Genomic DNA, 17,836 nt, shown 5'->3' on the forward strand with positions numbered 1-17,836 from the left:
TGGGAACAGACTAGGGAAGTTAAATTGCAAGGAATTGACTAATTGAATAGTTGATACATTTTGCATCAACTATTAGACTAGTTGACAGGGTACCTCCATCTTCGAAGTGTAGACACAGCCCTAGGGCTGTTGAGACACTTCAAAGGTATGGAGACCAGGGTCAGCTGAGGACTCCGCCGACTCTGGGCTCCGTACGGCGCTGCCGCTTTGAAATGCTGCTGGAAGCCCAGCGACAGGCTCCTCATGGCATTTCAAATCAGCAGTGCTGCGTGGAGCCCAGGATCAGCTGGGGACTCCACTGGGGAGGGCTGGGGACTCCCCAGCTGATCCTGGGCTCCACGCTGCCCTGCCTCTTTGAAAGGTGACATGCAGCCTGTGGATACCCCAGCTGGCACCACGCTGTTTCAAAGCGGCAGCGTTGTGTGGAGCCTGGGGTCTGGCTCCAGGCTCCATGTGGCGCTGCCACTTTGAAGTACCTCCTCCTCTCCCCACCCGCCTCTTTCTGATAGAGGCAGCAAAAGTGGGGGAGCAACTAGTTGACAAGCTTGTTGACTATCCAGTAAGCATCTGCTTATCGGATAGTCGACTAGTCTTTTGCATCCCTAGAAGAGGGACAACTGTACCTGAATGAATGGGAGAGTCTAGTGATCAGACAGGGTCTGCATGGGGGAAGCACTCATCTCCCTCACAATCCCTCCCACCCCTTTTCCCCTCCTGAAAACTCAGCCTGTTTGTACGTCTCCTACCTACATCCAGCAACTTTCCAAATTCAGGCTTATTCTGAGAATTTACTTCCCCGTCCCTCAGCTGCTCCATTACCTTTGACTCCCAGAAACTTATGCACTGATTCGGAGGGGACAGGAAATGTTTCTGCATTTTTAATTTAAATGAATTATTACTCTTTATAGTTCTTTATTAATATACCTAGTAAAGAGTTGTTTGTCAAATAACATTTCTTAAATCATTTTGTCCCCCTGTCTTGTTATAGATATACTTACTGATGGGTATTTTGAAATAAATTGTCAAAATAATTGAAACTGGCACGATGTATATTATTTTGAGAAATAAAATATGCAGAATTTGAAGATACTGTGCACAAAATTTTTAATTTTTATGGTGTAGAATTCCCCCAAGATTAAGAATCAAAGGAATTCTGTGCATTTGGGTTTTGCGTAGTTAAAATCTTAAAATTACTTGTATTCATGTAGGAAATAGTGTCCACACTAGCAGTCTTCCACTTGTATTTCTCTTGCAGACATACACCACAGCATAGTAAAGCCTTGCAAGTAAATAATCCCCTGGGAACGCAGTCCACAATTCCCAGCATAACTGCCGTGTCCTGTACCAAATGGGAATGACCGGTGTCTGGTGTGCTTTAAGGAAATGGTAAAAGAACTAAACAAATTTAGCAGCACTTCTCTTGTCATCTATAAAGTTAGCATAGGCTAAAACAATACATGGATTTTCTGAAGGCCTGACTACCTTGAACAATATAAAGATGCGTAGTTGCTTGAGGTTGAGTCTTCACTTTTACTGTGGAAAGGGGAGGCTACCGAGCATGAAATCCTGTGAAGACACAGAATGCAGTCTCATAGCTGGCCAAACTTTGTATCTCCACTTTTCCCTAAACTTAACCCCCCCTTGGCAGTTATGTATCCTCCTGTGCAGATCTCAACTTGGCTATCCTGCCACTCCCCAAATTCTTACCCTGCTGTTCCAGTTCCAAGCCTCTGCTTCCACTTCTTTCCTTGACATTTTCCACTTTGGTAGGGTTCCCTCAACCTGTGTGTCCCTCTGCAGGTATCAGGCCATGATTCAGTCTCTCCCCTCCTCCCAGCCCCCATGTGTCTGGGATAATCACATGACTGGAATTCCAATATAAAATATCCCATTCTGAGGCCTGGCTTATCAATATACTGTACTTCAGTACTTGGACCAGAAACCCTTTGCCATCTGTGCCTCATCCTCAGTCTTTCACAGGCACTGGTACAGCGATGGGCAACCAAGACTCGTGAGTAGACCGTATGAGTGGCCATCCTTTGTCTCACTGGGCCACAGTACTGAGCATCCCCTGGTGCTCTGGGGTTCCACCTGCAGCCCCGTGCACTCCTCTCTTCCACCTCCTTCCATGTGCCTCTCATGCCTTGGGATACTGGAGCCCTGCCCTTCCTCCACCCAACCTGCGCTTTCGGAGCACTCCATGCTGGCTCCTCCCGTTGCCTCCCAGAACTTGAACAGCTGCAAACTGCTGACTTGTGGTGTTCAAGCTCTGGATGGGAGGGGGGAGGAGCAGGGACGGAGCGCACATCAGTGGATTCGTGGTGCTGGGAAAGGGGGGGAGAAGTAGGAAGTGTGGGGCTCCAGTGTGTCAGAGCCGTATGGGAAACGGGGAGGAGGAACCTCAGTTGGTCGCAAGCGACCTACAGGCTTCAGGTTGCCCTCTGCTGCTCTAGTAGGAGGCCTGCTCATTTGTATTCCTTTGCTGTGTATCCGAGTCAATGGCAGTTCTACTGGTAGAGCTCTGCAAACCTGCAGATACTTGCAGATGTGGATATGGATCGCCGTGGCTCTTTCTTGTGGATACAGATATGGGTGTGGGTACAAATTTTGAGTTTGCGCAGCGTTCTATTAGGCCTCAGCAGCAGGAGTCTTCTACAGATCTCCCACTAGGTTCTGTGAAAAGTCCTTTTGACCCTCTTGGCTGCCTATGTCCACAGTAGTTTGCGGCAGTCTCTAAGCTTTCACCAGCTTCTAGCCAAGGCCCCACTCATGTTCCTTCCCTAGACCACTGTATGGAGAGACTCTGCACTCCCCTGGGGCTTGTGTGTGTGTCTTTGATAGCAAGAGGGCTGTCTTTTCTTAAAGCAGTTTGGATAGAGGGATGTAAAAGGCATGTGAGCCTGGACCAAGCTCTTAAAGGGCCAGCATGCTGATACTCCCCTACCAAACCTGCCATAGCTTTTCTCTTCCCTTTCATTCCTAGAAAAATAACTAAATTAAATGGATTTAGTTCTTTTGAAAATGAGACTTCCTAGTACTGGCTTTAAACAGGCAGATTAGTTACATTATTTCCTTGCCAATCCGGTATTGAACTGTAAAATTATTTCTACCTTTGTGTGGTGGTTTGGATGATGAGGATATTGGTGAACTAAGCATGACATGTATTAGTATATGACCTGGTTAGAATTTGAATTCCAGTTGCCAGAGGTGAAATGCTTGTGTATTATAATGCTGCTACTCTGGATGACTGATTTTTATTCCATAGCAACTGGAAGCGCAGGTCAGATTGAAAGCCTGATTGTATTAGGTGCTGTGAAACACAAGGGGTAAACTGTTTCCTATTATATCTTAAGACTGCATGAAACAAATGGGTGTAACAAACAGGAGGATTTTCTTAGCTGTAGATGGGGAAACTAAGGTACAAGAGAATTTAAGGCCTTGTCTAAGCTCACAGAAGTTTGTTATAACCAAGAAGAATGAAATCCAGATCTCTTCCCTGGATTCAGTGGTTTAATCATGAAACCAATCCCTTGACTTTTTAATATAACAACACAGGGAAAATTAAGAGTATTTTTAATCGTCTGAATACCACTGTTCTCTCCCACTACTCCAGGAATTCTGATTTCATCACTGGAATTTTAATACACTTCATGCTCAAGGAATTAAGCTTTTTTTAAATCTGGTGGGAATGAAGATATTGTATAGGATTGATTCTGGCTATGTGGAATGTGATTAACCACTACTGGCAATTATTAGCCATCTTGCTTTCTGTACTGGCATTCATTTAAAAGTTTTTTAAAAAGAGATCTTTTTAGCTCATCTAAGCCACTTAGAGTCCAAAAGCAATGATTTCTTGGCACGTTAAGGTTTAAAATAGGCATAATGTGTATGTCCTTGTCTGCATATAGTTGCTTGATCTTTTGAAATATTGGTTATTTTAGGATTATATTGTCTGGTTTTGTACACATGACAATGAACAGCTGACTTATATTCCCAAAACACATGATTTAAGCTATACTTAGCTATGTAAGGCCAGTTCTAAATAAATGTTCTCTGCATATCTATTTTCAAAACTTCAAAAAAAAAAATCAAATCTTCTACCTGTCTTTCCTTAACTTAGCATCCTAAAGCTTTTCAAAGAGCTCCAGCAGCTAAGCTACATCATAGTATTATAGAGATGAAAACTGTAGCTTAAAAGGCTCCCTCCTTAGTTTCTTCTTTGTTGATAATACAGTGTCTGTCCCTCTGAATTCCTTCAAGTCCCACCTATCCTCTGACCTGTCTTTGTTGCCTTTTGGCAATAGGTTTGCAGTGAGCTCTGTGGGTTCTGTAACCTTCCATAATTCTTCTTAGACATGAGTAGGAAATTATTTAAACTCATCAAAGAAGAATCTTAAACTGGGAATCTGTTGCTTTGGTGGATCACTCAGTTACACTCAACAAGGAGCCAGAGAATTCCCAATTGGTGGGTCTCGAAATTTCTGTATAAGCGAGGGGGCAGAGTAGATATTGTAGAAGATAACTGTTTGCCATTTAGTGCAAGGCAGCACAGATTAGAGATGACCAGAAAACATTATCTCAGACCCCCCAAAAAGTTGAAATTTTCCCACTACAAAAAATGGCCCAATATCCTGAATGGGGGAAAGAAAGAGGGTTTTTAAAAAAATGAAATTTTTTGGGAAGTAGGAAAAGATTGAAAAGATTGTTTGGGGGAATGGAATTTTTTTTGACCTGCTCCCTGTCTCCCTGCCATGGAACCTGGAAGCCCATGAGACTAGGTAGCCAATGTGTTCATGGTCCCTAGCATTGGCATTCATATGGGATGCCAGTGTGTGGCGTACTCATGCACTTTAGGTTCACGCTCTGTGTCTTGCTGTGTGGTAATGTCCTGAGACAAGCCCGTTGAAATCAACACTTTTCCCACACGACCCTGATTTTTTTTTTTTTTTTTTTTTTTTTTTTTTATGAATTGGTATTTTCTGTTGGTGAATAGCTGACCAACTAAAAACAGATGAAGCGCAGATTTATTTAGTCATAGTAAGTCTGGAACACAATTAGTGAGGTATTAAATCTTAGTGCTGTAGTAGCTGTATAATGAATTGTCAACAGCAGTTTCTAAAGATTCATTCTGTAGGCAACAAAGAATTGCAAAGATAAACTACTAGATGTAAGTAGTGCTATTTGCAACTCCATTTTAAATGGATGTGAAAGATGCTGGCATCCTTTATTGTGCTTTACAACTAGGCCAAACAAATTTGGTCTGTGTTGAAACTTGACATTTGAGTTTTCCGCTTAAGAGTGAACTTGTTCTTTGCCAAATGATAAATATTTAATTTTTTTAATGTGAGGGAAAGCATTTACTTGTTTTGGAAGTCTCTGTATAGATGAAAAAAGACAGACTTAAAAAAAACTAAATTGTGCATAAGAGGACAATTAAGGACATTTTCATCCTGGACACAAAGATCAATATATAAAGTAGGGCCAGAGAGGAATGATGGTTTAGGGCAGTGGTCTCCAACATTTTTACACCCAAGATCATTATTTAAATGTGGTGGAGCAAGCCAGGATCTACTCTATCCCTTCCCCCAAGACCCCACCCCTTTCTTGAGGCCCTGCCCTCTCCAAGCCTTTCAGCGGACTACTGGTTGCTAATGAAAACTCACCGTTAGTTACATAATTACACCCAGCCATTTTGCTAGTGCTGCAGCTGGGAAGAACGGTTTAATTTAAATTATTAAACAATTAAGTATTCTAACTTTCTCGTGTTAGTTTGTCAAACTTCATTTTAAATCAAATGTGTAAATATGTCCAACACGAAAGGTTTCAATGTTCTCTTTTTTTATGGCAGGAGTGGGGAACCTTTTTTGGGTTGGAGATTACTGACTCTCAGGGGAAAAAAAAATCATTTGGGGACCACACGAGTGAGAAGCAAAAAAACTCCTCCAAATCCCCCCAACCCTCACTGATGTGGCCCCTAACTGATATACCTCACCTTCTGGCACTCCAGCCCCTTCAGGGTGAGAGGAAGGGACAGAGAACTGAGGTTCAGGGCTTCCTATAGGCCAGATTTACTTTTCTGGGGTTCCAGAGTTAGTGGATTCTGTGGTCCCACTTAGGCTCTGGGGTGGGAACAAAAATGAGAGGCTCAATGTGAGGGACAGGATGGACAGCGAGTGGGACAGGGAGGCAGGATCTGGGTGGGAGCTGAGGTGCAGGTTGTGGAAGGGAGTTTAATGGCAAAAGAGGGTGTGGAGTGGGGACATGAGAGGGAGTTTGGGGGCAGAAGGGGGTTGAGGGAGTAACACAAAAGGTGAGAGGGTAAGAATGCAGCCAAATAGCTAGCTGGGGAGGGAGGCAAAAGTGGGGAGTAAAAGAAAGTGCAGCTTCTGCAAAGTAAAATTGTACCCTCTTCATATCTTTTCTCTGTCCAGCTCACTCCCCTCAGCCTCATGATACCCCCCCCCAGCCTGATCTCCTGCCCCCTCCCATTCTGCCCTTGCATCCTCCTTCACCTGTCCTGGCCCCACATCCCTATGCCTCCAGCACACTCACTGGCAGGGCAGGAGCCCTGGGACTTGTAGCCTTCTGAGAGTAGTGCTGGGCTGAGGAGGTGGTGGGCAGAGCCTCTTCCTTGCCTGGCTCAGCCCTTTGCCTGCAGGCAGAGCCCAGGGCTGAAGGGGCTCCCTTACCCCACACACAGTCCGCAGGGAATAGCACAGAGTAGCTTGGTCCCCAGCATGCCATGTGCGCCGGCCACCCAGCCCTGGCTCTGCGGAGCAGGAGACAAGAGCTGGCTACCTCTTCTTCCACCCCTCCAGCTGGCAAGTTAACAGAGGGGCAGCCACCTGGGCCGCTATCCCTCTTTGCTCCAGCCCAGCTGGCTGTGGTGTTCAGCCTGCCAAGGTTGTGCCATGCTCCAGCTGGGCTAGATCAAAGAGAGGCAGCTGCCTGGCCAGCTGGCAGGAGCAATCGACTCCTGGGGCGCTGTGATTGACTAGTTGGTGATCACTGGTCTAGAGATTAGGGTACGATCCTGGGATGGGGAGACCCAGGTTCCATTCCCTGCTCCACCACAGATTTTCTATGTGACTCTGGGCAAGTCATTAGGGATGTCAATGTGTAGATGACTGCATGGATTAACTGATAAGCCTAGGCCTGTAGAGGCAGCAAGGGAGGGGGTGAGCTGGTGCTTGTCCACTCCCCATGAACATAGGATCTGCCTATCTCTCCCCTTTAGTCCATGTCTACACAACAGGCAGTTATTTCGAAATACAGGCAGTCCCCGGGTTACATGGATCCGACTTACATCGGATCCCTACTTACAAATGAGTGAGGCAACCCCGCACTAGCTGCTTCCCCCCAGCAGACCAGGGAGACGCGGAGCGGCTTTTCTCAGCAGACACCTCAGCTTGAGAATAAAGGACTGAGAGAAGTGAGGTGTGGGAGAATAAAACTGAGCTCTGGAGAAATGTTTGGCTAGAGTTTCCCCTACAATATGTACCAGTTCCGACTTACATACAAATTCAACTTAAGAACAAACCTACATTCCCTATCTTGTACGTAACCCGGGGACTGCCTGTAGTGTCAAAATACTGTCAAGCTGGAGGATTTCTTACTCCAATTCCTGTAACCCTTATTGTATGAGGAGTAAGGGAGGTGGGAGGAAGAGTGCTCTATTTCAAAATAAGTGCTGCGTAGAAGTTCCCTATTTCAAAATAAGCTACACAATTGACAGCTCAATTTGCATGGCTTGTTTCGAGTTAAGCCCTGCAGTGTAGATGCACCCTAGTCTCCTTGTGCCCCAGTACCTATCTGTAAAATGGAGATAATAGTACTTCTTTGTCTCATAGGTTAAACCCATTAAAGTTTGCGAGGCACTCCCAATAAAACAATGATGGGGAGGGTGGGGGTATACAAGTACAACAGATGGAGAGGATATAAAAAAGTGACTGATTTTGGTTGCATCAGCTTTTCACCCGGTGATGCTTTACATTAAAGGAACATTGTTTTCAGATCATGTGTGATCAGCAATTTTTAAAATTAGGCCCATTTTAGTATGTGTAAACACCCAGAACCCATGATCACTCTGCAAAATCTTGGCCTGAAGTCTTTTGCCTCTCTTCTTTATGGCAACAATACTGGCATTTAAAAAGAGTGACACCCACAACCTGGAGTCTGTATATTTTGTGATTCTTCATTTATTAAATTTGCTGTGCAATCCCCCACTTGCTGGAGAATTATGTCCCATAATATAATTTCATTGTCATCTAAATTGTCTAATCCTCATGGCTGTGAAGAATGATACTGGAAACTTGAGTTTCAGTGCATTCTGAAGCAGTATGTTCTTTCTGAGTCTGAGATTCATTTTGCAGAATTTCCAGTCTGCCATGTAAGTAAATAAGAATCCAGTGATCTTGCAGAAGACTTGAGGTGTAAATTGCTATTCTGATGAGAATGGATGGGAGCTTTAACAAGGCAGAAAAATTGTAAGCAAAGGTTGATGTCCCAATCTAGGTGCTGCTGTTGCAATAACAGTGTGAGAGAAGACTTATCTGTCTCTAATTTTCCTCTTAAACTTGGTCTGGATGTCTACAATGACACAGAATTTGCATAATAAAAGCTATACCTCGGGTTTGAAGCGAAAAACTACAGAAGAATTTTGGCTTATTGTATCCCCATTTATAGCAGTTTCTATGAGGCTACATATACATAATGAGCTAGGGGTGTGATTCTTCTCCTTATGTATGCATATTGCGCTAGCTTTCATTGAACTAGCATGAATATAAATATCAGGGTATTCATGTTAGGGTTACTGGAAGTCTGAGTAAATAATTCAGGGTCCCAGCCTGCCTGAAACCAGTGGGTATTTACTTGGCATGGTTTTTCTATGCCTCCACTACCACTGCCTGAGATACTCTGGTTATATTGCTCTTTGTACTCGTGGTAGCATTGGTGATAATAGGCAGATCACTCCCCTTGGCTTGTAGCATACACAGAGGCTGTGTCTAGACTGGCCAGTTTTTCTGGAAAATCAGCCGCTTTTCTGGAAAATCTTGTCAGCTGTCTACACTGGCTGCTTGAATTTCCGCAAAAGCACTGACTTCCTACTGTAAGAAATCAGTGTTTTTTGCGGAAATACTATGCTGCTCCCGTTCGGGCAAAAGTCCCTTTTGCGCAAAACTTTTGCGCAAAAGGGCCAGTGTAGACAGCTCAGATTTGTTTTCCGCAAAAAAGCCCCGATCACAAAAATGGTGATCGGGGCTTTTTTGCGCAAAAGCGCGTCTAGATTGGCCGCAGACGCTTTTCCGCAAAAAGTGCTGTTGTGGAAAAGCGTCCTGCCAATCTAGACACGCTTTTCCGAAAATGCTTTTAACAGAAAACCTTTCCGTTAAAAGCATTTCCGGAAAATCATGCCAGTCTAGACGTAGCCATAGAGTAAGGTTATGTCTGCACTGCTACATTACTGTGATGCAACTTTCTGGCTCAGGAATATGAAAAAACACCTTCTTCTTCCCCAAGCACAGCAAGTTACAGCGCTGTAAAGCGCCAGTGCAAACCGGCCTTCCAGCTCTGGGAGCTACACTTCTTGTTTAGGTGACTTACATAGACATCTGGGAGAGCTTTCTCCTAGTACTGGTGCCAGGGCTACATTTTAAAGTGTTACGGTTGGTAGCACTTTGGTGTTTATAAAGACTTAGCCTACATATTGAAGCAAAGCTCTTTCACAGCCACGGTTATGCCATAGGCTGTAGCTTTGCTGGTGCACAGGTTTGTATAGACTTTAGTCCTGAGGAGAGCTTAAAGCTCTTGAGGAGTCTCCCTGTGTTTGGTTAGGTTAAGGTGTCCTCAGGACTGAACTCCCAGAGTTTCTTATCAAAAGTGTCCTTTCCAAAGTGAATTCGTGTCAGCAAACCTGTTGGATTATCTGGCTTCTGCCATGTGCTATGTCATCTAAGCACTATTAACATTGGAAATATAGGTAAGCAGCTGATCTGAAACACTTAGGCTATGTCTACACAGCATCCCTCTTCCACACAATACTATGCAAATGAAGTGTGGATTAGCATATTGCCGTGCTTCATTTGCATAATTAGAAGCCTTTTTTCCCCAAGAGCCGTTCTTCCTCATGTTTTCAGCAAGAACAGCTCTTGCGCAAAAATGGCTCGATTATGGAAATGAAGCATGACAATATGCTAATATGCACTTCATTTGCATAGTCTTTTGTGGAAGAGGGACACTGTGTAGACGTAGCCATAGTAGAAACCTTTTGATACTCTGATCTTTAAATAATGTTTGTGCAGCTTTAGTGTGTGTTTGTTCCATGGATAGAACATCATAAAATATTAATGAACAATGAATAACGTCTGTTTTGTATATTGTGCAACAAAAGCGTTCATTGTTTTATGCCATCTTCACTTTATGTGCAATTGCATTTATAACCGAGAGATTTGCTAACTGGTTCACCTTTATAAGTGAGGCTCTCTTTATATATTTAAAAAAAAAAATACTTTCAGCTTGGCATATTGGTGTGAAAAATTAAATTGTCTTTTTTTTTTAAATATTGAACACTAGTTGGCATTGCGTGACACTATTTAAAAATTAGTTAGGAAAATACATAGAACGGCTTTCTTTTGATTTGATATAAACACACCTTTCCCTAATGGAGCACATCAGAGCCTGATAATACTTTCCAAAATTAGACCCCTCTTAATTAAGCTAGGGATGTGAATGTTTAACCTGTTAACCAGTGGGGGCTGGAACAGGCTGCTGCAGGAAGGGGGCTTCTCCAGTCCTACAGGGCCTGCCGTGGGTGAGGGACTCTCCAACCTGGCCAGAGCAGCCCCCCTGCTTGTCGCGTTTAATTGGTAAACTGGTTAATTAATTAAACAGGATTTTACATTCCTAAGTTAAACTGGGAGCAGTCTGCCTATACAATGTAGAAAGATCTGGTTAAAAGTCAACCAGCAGTGTTGGTGTTTATTCTTTTTATCTCTGTAGCACCTTTAGAGCCCTTGAGAGAGATTTTAAAAGCCTTTTAGTTTATAAATGCATGTTTTGAATGTATTTGTTGTAAAAACCCACCCTTTTTTTCTCTCATGAAATGTTGAACATTTTCCTGAAATACAGAACTGAAGAATTAAATGCAACAGTAAACATGGATTTTTTTTTAAGGACAAGTCCTCATAAAATCTTATATTTGAGTATTAAAACACTGCATTCTGCCTTATTTTTCTCCTACAGACATACATTGGCAGTGTGGTTGTATCAATAAACCCATACAGAGCGCTACCCATTTATTCACCAGAGAAAGTTGAAGAATACAGGAACAGAAACTTTTATGAACTCAGTCCTCACATGTAAGTATGGTGCAAAAGCTTAGTTTCCATTCTGCTTTGAAACAGATGGGGCCAGCTGTCTTCCTTATGTCATAGGGTAGGATGTTTTTATCTACTCTGGGTTTTATAAGCTCAAAGTATGCAAAATTTAATTGCAGGTTTCTATTTTAAGGGAAAAGTTGAAATTTTTCATGTAGTGCCTATTTTTGCATTTCATATTTAGGTTCTTAAATCCTATATGTGGGTAAGTGGATTTTTTTCCTGGTAATTGTTCAGTGATAATCTCTTACCTCATTGTAAAACTAAATAAACAAACAAAAACCAGCAGCAGAAGCCCCTAAATATTTTCCAGTAATGATGCTATTGATGTACAATGGAAGTACTTAAAGTTCTATTGTGTGGCGAGATTTACCAGCACTCCCCATTTTGACTGTAAGATGTGTCTCAGAGCACAGGGAGCTTTCAGAATGCAAGGACCTTTGTATAACCACTCATGTCAGTAATTCATGTAAACTATATTTACTTCATGATTCTCTACAAGATTGAGCTTGCACTTGGAAACAGACACACATCTGAGGCCAGGAAGAGGTGAGGAGAAGAAAAGAGATATCCAAGGCACATTTTCAATTAATTTGATGATTACAGCTTTAATTTAACTTCAGAGAGAAAATTTAAGATTAAAATTCGAGATAAGATTTGGGCTTTTGTGTTTTCTTTTTTTTCCTTTTATGTATATGTATACATAATATAGAATTAAAATCTTACTAAACTGTTTCAGTTGCCACACATTCTCCTTTTTACATAATTGAAACAATACAGCGTTTGAAGGTAGGAAAATGTATAGTTAGAGGCTTGTTTTTGTTTTGATTTTTCAGTCATTTTTCTTTTTAAATCCCTTGGTAGAAGTTGCAGTAGGGCGGGCAGTGCTTGTCACTATTTTTGAAGTGGCAAAAACTCTTCAATGTGAGAGCCACTCGTCCCTGAGTTTCTGCACTGCTCACTCCACACTTAGTCACTTTCACTGGGCTGTTGGGGTTCAGGAGCAAGTCTGGGCTCTGGGCTGGGGCCGAGAGGTTCGCAGTGTGGGCGGGGCTTTGGGCTCAGCCTGGGGTAGGGGATGCAAGCTCTGAGTTTGGTTGCAGGAGTGGGTTCTGGGCTGGGCAGAGTGCAGACTCTGAGAGAATGTTTGGGTGCAGGAGGCTGGGGCAGAGAGGTGTGGACTCGGGACTGGAGCAGATGCTTGAGGTGCAGGAGGGGGTATGGGTGCTGGCTCCAAGATGGGGTTCACGGGGTGCAGGATGGGGCAGCACTTATTTCGGGAAGTCCTGATCCTGTGACACTCCCAGAAGGAGCCACTGCACACCCTGGAGGGAGGTGGCGGGGGGGGGACATGGCTTTGCACGTGGGTCCGGCATGAAGCTTGTACTTGGGGTTTATGGGAGGTGCCACTGGCTCATGGGACTTGCAGTGTTTTTCACTGCAGTAGGGTTTAAGGCCTTGTCTGTATTCTATAGTTTATCATGTTCAAATGTGATTATGAAGAAAATAAGTTGTTGGTGCCAGATCTGACTAATCCTTCTCAAATAAGACACTGTGCTTGGCTTCCCACAGTTAAATGTGGTTAAATTCTGCACCCTACTCTTATGTGCTGGGACAAGGATTTAATCCCTGTTAGCGGACATTATATAGAACACAAATTATCATGGCCAGCAAGGTACCAGCAGCTAGCTTGATTCTTAAATGTTAAAACAAGATAAAATATTCTCCAGAGAACAAGGTTAATAACTCAACCTCCCCTTCAGTTCTTGGTAAAAGTGAGGTAGATGTGATTTCTCCCATCCCCCACCTACTGTGATACTGCTACTAGTGCTGATCTATGTGCATTTTGATGCTCAAAGGGAACTGCTGGGTGCATAAATATGAACTTAAGCAAAACTTTAAGCACCTTATTTTTAGAATGTATTTTAAAACGAGATGGAAAATGTGCTATGTACTGTTCTGTTCTGATGTGATAAAGACCATACATGTTTGTTTGACATAAAAACTAACCTAAGAACAGAATCAAATATGCTGTTGTCAGTTTGGAACCTCTTTAGACCTGAACTGGTTAACTAAGGACATATCTACACCATGAAGACTACAGTGGCCTAGTTACAGCCCAGAAGTTATGCTGGCATAATTCTGTGGTGTAGACACAGCCTACAGGGATGGAAGGGTGTTTTTTGCCTCTGTTGGTATTCCACCTCCTCAAGCAATGGAAACTAGGTCAACACAAGTATTTGTCTATTGACCGAGCTGTGTCTACACTGGGAATTAAATTGGGATAGCTACGATGCTCAGAAGTGTGAATTTTTATATTCTTCAGTGCCATTGCTATATAGTTTTTATGTCCTGACTGCTATTTCTATGTAAAACTGTAAGTGTAGATGTGTCTAAGTTTACAAACTTCGGGGCATTTGCGTGCCAATAGAGCTGCTAACTCTAACCCTTTCAGCTGGGGTGTGGTGGAGGGAATAACTCCTTAAGGTTATTCTGTATTCTGAAAAATAGGGCTAGTTACTACAGGTTGCACCTCCCAAAACTGGAATTCTCTGGTCTAGCAATATCCGTGGTCCTGCTGGACCATGATGCCCCTGGATCAGAGAACCTGGTATCTTAGTGGCAGGAAGGCAATCCCAGGAGGGGCTGGGCTGAAGTAGAGGGTTTAAGCTGGGGCTGGAGCCAGCCCCGAGCAGTGAGTCTGGAATCAGCAGCATCCCCCACAACCCACTAGGATTGGGTTGGGGCAGCCCCGACAGTGCAGGACTGGGCTGATGATAGCCTGTGGTAGTGTGGGGCTGGGGCCAGAGCCCTGGGCAGTCTATGAAAGCAGAGCCAGAGCCTGCAGGCTGCCGTGGGGCTGGAACCAGAGCCCAAGCCCTTGGCAGCCCCTGAGGGCCAGAGCCAGCCTATAATCGTGCATACCGCTAGAGCCTGGAAGGCAGCAATCTAGCAGGCAGGCCAGCAGGGGCAGTGCAGGTAGGGTCCCAGAGTTGGCAGCTGGGGGTTGTGGGAGGGAACCTTCTCTGGTACAGCAAATTCCCTGGTTCAGGACCAGTCAGGTCCCGAGGGTGCCAGATCAAGGATGTTCAACCTGTAGTTCCTATTTATAATCCAGGAATATAATGAATCTTATGTTTCCGAACACTTCTGTTCTTGGGAAGTGACTTTATACAATAGACTTTATTTAAAACGAACAATAAGAAGCCCACTACTTCCTGAAAGTCCACTATCTCTGCAGTGTCCAATCAAGTCAATCTCAAATTTATGCAGAAGTTCTACCTTGGTTAGAGAATGCTCACCTGTCAGGTTTCAAAGGGCAATGAGTTTCAGAATAATGGGGGAGGTTATGAATGGTTTAAAATGGAAAAACACAGATCAGAACAGTAATGAAACTTGAAACTGACAAGAAAATATTGGTAAATTATGTTTGTTAATTGTGAAAAGATATAATCAAATGGGCAATCTGTTGACTCGGCAATAATTTCAGGAATTTAAATGCTTTAAATCCACTCATTCACAATAGATGAGGTGAAAGAGCATTGAGTGAGTGAATGCCAGGGGAATCTTGATTGTGTAATTTTCATTGCCAGTTTTGATGCAGAGCCAACTAATGACAAGCAAAATCATCATTTTCCTTTGGCTGGTATGTGTCCAAATATTTGCCTTATTTGTTTCCTCTCCTATACAAAAATTACATTTTGCAACTCATGTTAAATAGACAATTTTTAATAGAGTTTCATGGAGGAATACACTGACAATTGTCTATGCTGCATATCAGTTTGAAAAGAAACTGAGGAAACACCAAATATTTTGCTAGATTGCAGACATGTTAGGCAAGCTTTCTGCTTTGTACTGGTAGCCTGTTTTTGTCATGAGAACTGAATACAGTGTATGCATCTTATTCTATATGGTCATTCTATTGTAATGAGAACTGTAAAATGGTGGTGTTCAGACCAGCTTTATAGAGTCTGTTTTGGAATTGTAGGCACAAAGAATAAATGTTTAAATGTAAGGTTAACTGTTAATATCTCTCTTGTTCAGGCCGGTATTTGGATCTTTAAAAACTTTTCCTCTTTAATATAGTGTCATTTAAATATAGCCTAGGGTTCCAGGGCCCCTAGTTCAAATACAACCATTCACTGTGCATACTTAAATATTGATATACAGTGGGAACTAGATCAGCTGGTAGGATGTTGTGCGCCTATGATTGTGGCAAGGAACAATAAGGATGCCACAGTAGAAACAGGAAGACGACTAACCAGAGAAGAGATTATGGCTCAGTTTACAAATGCTTAATAGTTCAGTAAATTGGATGCATCCTCAGGTTTTTGGCAGCTAAAATAACTGAAGCATAACACTATGCACATTTAATACCTCATTTGAAAGATACAAATTCTAACACTACCATTCAGCATAGGTTCAGCACCAGTAGTGTAGCACAAAACATGAACAAATTAGGGATGTCAACGACTAGTCAACGATCACATAACCTCACATACAAATTGCTTTTCACTTGTGTGTGGCCCACAATTCATTTTTCCCCACCACGGGTCAATGCTCTATGACCAAAGAAAGGTTCCCCCTGCATTAGAGGAAAGAAAATAGAAAATGGGAGCATAAAAATTATTTTGACCGAAGGGCCCATGATCTCCCATCTCTTAACCAAGGTGATAGTGTGCCGGTGGATCTTTTTTTACATCTTTGATACTTGTGGTCAAAGAGGTTGCCATTAAAGAACATTGACAGTTGAGATGAACTCTGGCCTCTCCCATCTGGCTGATCCTTTATCATCAATGCACAAAGGAGAAACTATTAAGGAACAAAAACAAAAACTCAAGGTTCTAAATCTTGTTGCACAGGGGAGGGGTCTGAAAAAGACACCCCACTGAGTGATACAAGTTACAGCAACCTAAGCGCTGTCCCCGCCACTGCTATATTGGCACGGGATGCTCTCCTGCGGACACAGTTTTCACTTCTTTGGGTGATTGCTCATGTCCATTCAATGCAGGTATGTGTGCTCGCCACATGCACTGGTTCTAGAAGACTTTCCATGGGGAGAATCCATAGGGGACCAGCACCAGTGCCCCCTGGAGCACACATGCTGTACTATATGGTATGCCACCAGGCCCCTCCCTCACCAGTTCATTCTTGCTACCAGTGACGGTGCCTGGCACTGTTGCTCCAGCCTTAGCAGCAGCTCCTCTTCGGTTAATTCCCTCCTGTTGACTTGTAAATAGTTTCTATTTTTAATTGTTAGATCTAATTGTTAGTTAGTTTCCCTGCTAGAACACGGCCTGGGTACAGGGCATGCCCCAGTCCCACAGCTTTGTGCACTAACTGCTGCAGGCCTATTCCAATTAGCCAGCTGCATGGCAAATGCTTTCGTTGTCTGGGTGAGTTCCACACCAGTGACAGGTGCCGTATCTGCAGGCCCTTCTGACCTAGGACCATGAAGGACAGAGTTATCCAGCTGAAGGCACTACTTATGGAGTCTGCCTTAGCTCCCCAAGACCAGCCCTCGGACTCAGTCCCAAGTACTAGTGCCTCTGTGCAGAGCACTTTCCTGTCACTGTCGACTAGTTGGCGCAAGGCGTCTTCAGAGATCCTGGGGAAGAGGACCAGGAAGGCAGGGAAGGACAATTCCCTCGACCCATGCAAGGAGAAATCCAAACAAACAACGGATAAGGACAAGGTCCTGGACAAGGCACCATCTCAGGTGGAATAGAGCATTCTTCCTTATTCCCCATCACTTCCCCAGGCATCCAGGTTCCCGCCATCCCAGACGTGTTCCACGCAGCACAGGCACTCTTCCGCGTGGTCAATTAGAAAAACACCCAACAGCCCCACATGGTTAGTGAGGGAGAAACAGGGGTTGGATACTATAGCCCACATGTCACTGGAGTCTAAGCGTAGATCTCTGGGGGCAGCCTCAGCAGATTAGAGCAAGTCACTCACCATGCTCAAGTTGATGTTCCAAGGACAGATCTGGATGGCACCATTCCCTGCACTGCCACTGCCTTCTAGCACTGTGCTATTCAGGAGGTGAGCACAGAGCCTCCAGGTCCTGATCCTTCTCCCGGCACTAGGTATTATCTCCCAACAGCTGGTCTCCAATGCCTCAGAGTAGGCCTAAAGGCCACTGCCAGTCCCTAGCCTGCTGCCATGGATGCGCTCTATGGTCTCCAAGGTTGCCCTCATTCAACAGCTCCCAGCGCCAGAGAGCGTAGTGCTGCTCTCCATCCTGGGCATTGGCCAGCGTAAGTCTGGCCCACATCCCTTTAGTACTGTTCTCCCTCGGACCAGTGTAGTCATCGGCACCACACCTGGTGCTTCCTGGTTTGGCATCGCAGACGACCTCTCAGCCTGCACTGTGGCCTTCAGCACTGTGGCCTTTACAGTGTATTCCGTGGGGTTTTCCTGTATTCCGTGGGGTTTTCCCATGCAGCCATAGTTTGCAT

At 43.9% G+C, this 17,836-nt stretch overlaps 1 protein-coding gene across 4 annotated transcripts in view; it reads left to right on the forward strand.

Annotated features, from left to right (window-relative positions):
* MYO1B (myosin IB) overlaps positions 1-17,836 on the forward strand; it is a 197,340-nt gene that overhangs the window by 49,547 nt on the left and 129,957 nt on the right. For all 4 annotated transcript variants that reach the window (XM_075934204.1, XM_075934205.1, XM_075934206.1 and 1 more), the window contains exon 3: positions 11,242-11,357. In XM_075934204.1, the coding sequence (XP_075790319.1) occupies positions 11,242-11,357 (116 nt within the window). The remainder of the gene's footprint in view (positions 1-11,241; positions 11,358-17,836) is intronic.

Source organism: Pelodiscus sinensis, chromosome 7 (assembly GCF_049634645.1).
Source record: "Pelodiscus sinensis isolate JC-2024 chromosome 7, ASM4963464v1, whole genome shotgun sequence".
In the NCBI taxonomy this organism is placed as follows: Eukaryota; Metazoa; Chordata; order Testudines; family Trionychidae; genus Pelodiscus; species Pelodiscus sinensis.